Source organism: Solanum stenotomum, chromosome 11, assembly GCF_019186545.1.
Source record: "Solanum stenotomum isolate F172 chromosome 11, ASM1918654v1, whole genome shotgun sequence".
Classification (NCBI taxonomy): domain Eukaryota; kingdom Viridiplantae; phylum Streptophyta; class Magnoliopsida; order Solanales; family Solanaceae; genus Solanum; species Solanum stenotomum.
This window is the reverse complement of record NC_064292.1, coordinates 46524751-46531962: the sequence shown is the minus strand read 5'-3', so window position 1 is coordinate 46531962 and position 7212 is coordinate 46524751. Positions and strand designations below refer to the sequence as shown.

The window sequence follows — 7212 nt, the reverse complement described above, 5'->3', positions numbered from 1 at the left end:
TAGTAACGCAACAACAAATTCGATCAAAGTTGAGATATTTTTCACACCCTTATCCCTAATTTTTATATAATCGAGTAGATAAGTACACATCAAACTACTAACGACATCATGACTTCTTATAAATACACATTTTATTATATACTATGTGTTTCAGTTCTTTTATTTTCTATTACAAAGTATAATCTCCGATGTAATGTTATATAATCAACTTAATTTTTTATCTTAAGATACTTTTTATGTTTTTCTTCTTTTTATCGGCAATGTTAAGCGAAAATTAAAATTTGAAAACATCTTTCTAGCAGTTTTCTAAATAGACAACATCACGACCGTGACTTGATTTGTATTTTATTTTATACACTTTTTATTGAAAAATAGTCAATTAACGACATCAATTATTTAAAAAATATATTCAATTCCGCACGAAGTGCGGATAAGTACACTAGTCATTGAATAAAGAGGGATTTTGTGATTTTGTTCTTTTTTCAAACGGAAAATGTTCATATATACTGTCGAACTTTCAGAATAGACTCATCGATGTCATTCATTAAAAATTTGACTCATCTATGTCATTTTCGTTTGAGAAAAAACTCATTAATTTCATTATTTATTAACTGAAATGACATAAATAAGTCAAACACTTAATGAATGTCATAAATAAGTTTTTTCTCAAAATTCGATGACATATATATTTTAGCCTTTTCCCTTTTTCAAATAATATAATTGTACTTTGAACAAAGTAAATTAAAATATATATACTCTATTTACTACAAGTCATGTTCTTACCCGTTAACTTTTGGTGTAACATGGTGTAGCAGCCAAAAATGAATGAAGTAACGAGGTAAAAACTTACTCGTAAATTACGGTGCATATTGTAGAGTTGTGTCTAGTAAAATTGTTTTAAACTTCATTTTTATATCAAATCAAATAAATTAATATTAATAATTAAGTTCAATAAAAAATATATATATCTTAAATTTTAATGTATTGAACTTCATTTGAAATTACTCTGACAATGTTGAAAATGATTAAATAAATAAAATGATATCACCAGTTGACGTTCAACGTAAGGACCAAATCTATGTTACATTATTGGAAAATGACATTCATGCCATTATACTATAAAATACAAAATATTTAATCATGAAGTTTTCTAGCTTGACAAAACTTAGGAATAGTTTCAAAATCGAACCGAAACTAATAATTTGGATAAAAAAAATAGTTATTAACTTATTGGTAATGGGTCATTGTTTTAGCGATTTCGGTAACGGTTTTTTTTTTTTTTTTGTCAGGCTATCGATTCTAACGGTTTTAAGTTTTTCCTTAACAGGTTAACTGACAACCCGATAGTAAATAAAAGAATTATATTTATACTATATATCTGGTATATAAAGTTCTCGACTTAGAGTTTAGTTTCACATGTTTTTTCAGGTTGTCTCGAATTCACGATTATTCTACAATGTGACAGTGTTTGCTTTTGAGGAAAATACAATCAGTCAACTCTTGTGTATGGTTCATTTGATTTGATTTTCAGTTTTTTTTTATCTTAAAGGTTAAATCGATAATGATCAATAACTGATAAACCAATAATCGATAAGCCAATATCTTAATAGTTCTATAACAATTTAGCATTTTTACAATTTGATAATCGATAAGTCGAACTAGTAGACTTCAAAACCAAACCGAATCGATCAGTACACAACCCTAGCTAGGAATAAGTAAGACGTCACACAGTTCTTTTTTAATGCACTAGGTTTTCGATATAAAATTATTCGTACATATAAAATAAATTTTTAATATATAATATAAAGTTTAAGTCAAAATTTTTGAATTCGTAATTATCTTTGCCCTAGGCCAGTACAAGAATAAGTAGCAATTAGAACAAGTCAAAAGAACAGCAAAGACAAAAAGAAAAAAAAAAAAAAAGGGTAGCGACAACGCGGATATGCAATTGGCAGCCAATAGTGACCAAAGAGATTTAAAATAACGTGTTTTTATGCCTATAAATATTTTAGTGACACATTATTCCCTCAACACATCACAAAGATAATAAACATCTATAATTCTTTCATATCATCCATACATCAACAAACTTTGCATTTTAATTTCAAAATGACAAGTTCAAACAACTCTTTTGTTGTTATATTTTCTCTTCTTCTACTATATTCTACCATGCAATGCCATGCACAACTTTCTTCCACATTCTACGACCGAACATGCCCTAATGCTCTCACCACTATTCGTACAACTATTAGACAAGCAATTTCAAGCGAACGTCGTATGGCTGCATCCCTTATTCGTCTTCATTTCCATGATTGTTTTGTTCAGGTTAGATATATACATTAATCTATATGTTTGTATATCTAAGTACTTTTATTGGTTTGATGACATGCATATATACTAATTATACATAATTTGTGGCTTTAACTTTTATAGGGTTGTGATGCTTCTCTCTTGCTTGATGAAACTCCAACGATTGTCAGCGAGAAGACTGCGCTGCCAAATCTTGGATCAGTTAGAGGCTTTGGTATCATAGAAGATGCAAAAAGAGAGGTTGAGAAAACATGTCCTGGAGTTGTATCGTGTGCTGACATACTTGCAGTTGCTGCTAGAGATGCATCAAGTCTCGTAAGTACATTTCACTTTTTCACACTATGAAAAGAAGAAACTTTTTTTATTCTAACCAATTAATGTTACGTTAATAAAAATCAGGTTGGCGGTCCATCATGGACAGTGAAACTCGGAAGAAGAGACTCAACCACTGCAAGTCATACTCTTGCAGAAACTGATCTTCCCGGTCCTTTCGATCCTCTTAACAGGCTTATTTCTGGCTTTGCCAACAAAGGCCTTAGCACAAGGGATATGGTTGCTTTATCAGGTAAAGCTCGATCTAATTATTGATATCGATTATATATAGATTTGTACATATTTATAACAAGTTCTAACTTTTTTAATTTTCCGGTTAATTCTAGGATCACATTCAATTGGACAAGCACAATGCTTCCTTTTCCGTGATAGAATTTATAGCAATGGAACAGACATCGATGCTGGATTTGCTAGCACTAGAGGACGTCAGTGTCCTCAAGAAGATCAAAATGGAAACCTAGCTCCACTTGATTTGGTAACACCTAATCAATTGGATAACAACTACTTCAAGAATTTGAGGCAAAGAAAAGGTCTTCTTCAATCTGATCAAGTTCTTTTGAGTGGAGGATCTACTGATGATATTGTTTTAGAATATAGCAATAGCCCTCGAGCATTTGCCTCTGATTTTGCTGCAGCCATGATTAAAATGGGAGATATTAGTCCTCTAACTGGTCAAAATGGGATCATAAGAACTATTTGTGGAGCTATAAATTGATTTTTCAAAAGCCTATTACTTGTATAATTGCTAAGTTTATTTGTATTCATTTGATTTTTTTTCTATATATTGTATTGTATTTTTTCAGGAATGAAATAAAATCTTCGTTATGCTTTAAGAAAGTAGTTAAGTACTTCTAGCTAATGTTTAGCAATGTAATTACTTGGCTCCATTTTTAATATATAATTAAACTTGAATAGTTTGATACACATTAATTATAATAATAATAATTAATCTGTTATCTCAGTTTAAGATAATATAAATAAATTTTATACTATCAGCATGTATAACACTACTATAATTTTTTCTACCACAAATGTGCAATTGGAATTTTGTTGTAGTTTTTTGACTACTGTAATCGATAAATTAAAATTTATATCATTATGTTTTTTTAATTTTACCCTACCATAATGAAGTCAACAGAAAAATAATTATAGTAATCCATAACTTGTTAAAATAAGTTAAAATTATTATTAAACGGNTGATTTTTCAAAAGCCTATTACTTGTATAATTGCTAAGTTTATTTGTATTCATTTGATTTTTTTTCTATATATTGTATTGTATTTTTTCAGGAATGAAATAAAATCTTCGTTATGCTTTAAGAAAGTAGTTAAGTACTTCTAGCTAATGTTTAGCAATGTAATTACTTGGCTCCATTTTTAATATATAATTAAACTTGAATATTTTGATACACATTAATTATAATAATAATTAATCTGTTATCTCAATTTAAGATAATATAAATAAATTTTATACTATCAGTATGTATAACACTATTATAAATTTTTCTACTATAAATGTGCAATTGAAATTTTATTGTAGTTTTTCGACTACTGTAATCGGTAAATTAAAATTTATATCATTATATTTTTTTAAATTTTATCCTACCATAATGAAGTCAACAGAAAAATAATTATAGTAATTTATAACTTGTTAAAATAATTTAAAAATATTATTAGACGACGACTATGATCGTTATCATTATTAAAACAAATCAAAATGACTCTCTTTCGTAATAGATTTCATTGAGCATGGAAAGCGAAATGTTCTCCAAAAGTAATATTTTAATTCCATTGACTATTGATTTTGACATTTCATAATTTTATCCTACAAATAATTAGTAATTATCAAATCATTGGTACGAAAGGGCAATGTCAAAGAATTGATGATGTATGACTATATAAATAATTATATTACTCACATTTGACGAATAATTATTTTGACATTAAACTATTATTAGATGCTATCCTTTCTGTTTAATTAACCATTCCAAAGTCCAACTTTTATAGAGTGGTGTTCTACACAAGTTGCCTGCATTCACTTTCTATGTACCCACCGGTCTAAAAGTATCAAACATCAGCGATGGAAATCTTAATTTTCGTTAAGGAGATTCTATATAAAAAAAAAAGTTAACATATGAAGAAATCAAGAAAATTCAATACCTATAACGTCAAAAATAAATTTGATCGAGTAGTATTTCAAGTTCCGTTCTAAAAGCTTCAACTTCTTCTTTTCTCAACCTGAAATTCATGTCCATAGACAATACTTCTTTTTATAACTTCAACACCTTAGTAGACATGTATTTTTGTAGGGTAGTGTACTTTTCAAAATAAATTAAAGTTGATAATTTTATAAATTGAAAAATTAATAAAAAATAATAAATGTGATAGACAAAAGATTTTTTTTCCACCTAATGATCAATACCTGCATTGGAGTCCGACTATATCCGAACTCACGTCGTGTAGACCCCTTCCGGGGGGAACCATTCCCTATACCGAAGATTTTTCCGTACCGAAGGTTCGATACCTGCATTGGAGTACGACTATATCTGAATTCACGCGTGTAGACCCCTTCAAGGGAACCACTCCCTATACCGAAGATTTTTTCGTACCGAAGGTTCAAACATGAGACCTCTAATTAAGGGAGGACCAACCTCATTCACTGCAATGCATCCTTTATGTTAAATCAGTGTAATAAATAAGTTATCTGAAATGCATGCATATTGTACCCGTAACACCGGTAAACTTTTTTTTAATCTTATATTCACATTGAATCAAACTATTTGATTATAATAAAGGGATAAGACACAAGTACCTCTAAACTATGACCAAGCTTTTAAAGACACATCTTAATTAATTACGGTCCTATTACCTCTCGAACTTGTCTTTTTTTTGTTATTTTACACACCTTTTAGTTTACGTGGCATACTCTATGACTCCACATAGTTGAGGCGCATGAAAAATGTTTGGATGTCACGTAAGTCAAAAAGATATACAAAATTATTAAAAAAAATGAGTTTGGGGGGGAGGGAGGAGGGGGGGGGGGAGGGGAGGGGAGTGGGTTATAGGACCTTAGTTTGGGTAAGATGTGTCTCTGAGATTTCAGTCATAGCCTAGAGGAATACTTATGCGTTATTCCTATATATAATAAGTGAAAATTTAAGCGTATAAAATATATATTTATTTGAAGTGTGTTGGATCTTTTTTGAAATTATTCTCGAGTGTATAATAATAAAAATTAAAGCGAAAATATATTGTAATGAGGTTTTAATTCATGTATAATTAATATTCTACGATATGCTTGCTAGCGGGTGCTTCACTACTTCTTCATATCAAAGTTTGATTTTAATTCTATTACTTTCAACATAATGCCAAATTTGAATAAAATTTAAGTTGATGTATAGTTCAAATTGACCCATAAAAAATCTCATTGAAAATTTTTTCAAAAAAAAAATATTCGTTATTTGATATACTCCTATATTATATAATCATAATAAAGAAAAAATAATAATTTTATTAGATATATAAAAGATTATAAAAGAATGAATAAAAAAACTAGAACTTAGTAAAATGTGTATGACTGGCTTATAATGATCCATGTTTTAGCTTAGTTTCGTCCAACTTATTTCAATTCAAATAACTTGACTTACCATTTATTATCTCAGACCATATTAATTCGTTCAAGTTTAGCCTATCGGCTCATTGGCACCTCTAAATTTGAGTCAGAATTACTGAATTCTATCGAACTCATAATTACGAGAACTCATAATAATAATAATAATAATAATAATAAATCAATTTTGTAACGGAATTATTTTAGTAGAAAAATACAAAAGAAACACGCAATTTGATACTCCTAAGTTGTGCATTGGTCGGTTTAGTTCGGTTTTATGTATTATGGATTCAGTTTATCAGTTTTCAATTTTTAAATACGCTAAATCAATAAGATTTTTTTTATCGATTTTTGGTCGTTAACAATTTGATTTTCGGTTTACCCAATAAAAAATTGCTCATAAAATAAATATATAACTTTTCACTTCTCTAATAATTTGGCTTGATATAGTTCAACAAGCAAATTAGTTGTAAATGTTTTGATATAGTGAAACAAGAAAGATAATATTTAGTTAGGTAGATTGTAGAGTACTAGAGCACTGGTATAGTGTTTAATTAATCATGATAAAGTATTAACAATTAATATTTATAAAGGGTAAAGTAGTAAAATAATATTGTCTTAATGGATTATCGATTTACCCAATAACTCAATACTAAAAATCAAAATCGAACCAATAACCCAATAATTTTTTTTTGTAAAACCACTAAAAACCATAAATCCAATAAAAAAAATATTCAATTTGCTTTATTGACTGTGGCAAGAGTTGTTGTTGACAATAATGTGAATTCTTTTTAATAAAGTATTAGATTCTGCTTTAATTTATAAAATTTCGATTTTAATTCTATTATGTAATTGGATATAGCCTGCTGACTTTGACTTTGAAAGTGACATTTATGCATTGCCATTATTTATTATCATTATAGTATTTTATTCATGAAGCTTCCTAGTACGTATGACAGAA

The 7212-nt window shown here is 28.5% G+C and overlaps 1 protein-coding gene across 1 annotated transcript; it reads left to right on the top strand.

The window, feature by feature from the left end:
• Positions 1-2043: 2043 nt before the first annotated feature.
• On the top strand, positions 2044-3569 carry LOC125843798 (lignin-forming anionic peroxidase-like). Its single transcript, XM_049523001.1, has 4 exons — positions 2044-2325; positions 2434-2625; positions 2710-2875; positions 2970-3569. Exons 1-4 carry the CDS (start codon positions 2110-2112, stop codon positions 3356-3358), a joined length of 963 nt encoding a protein of 320 aa, XP_049378958.1. The 5' UTR covers positions 2044-2109; the 3' UTR covers positions 3359-3569.
• Positions 3570-7212: the final 3643 nt, after the last annotated feature.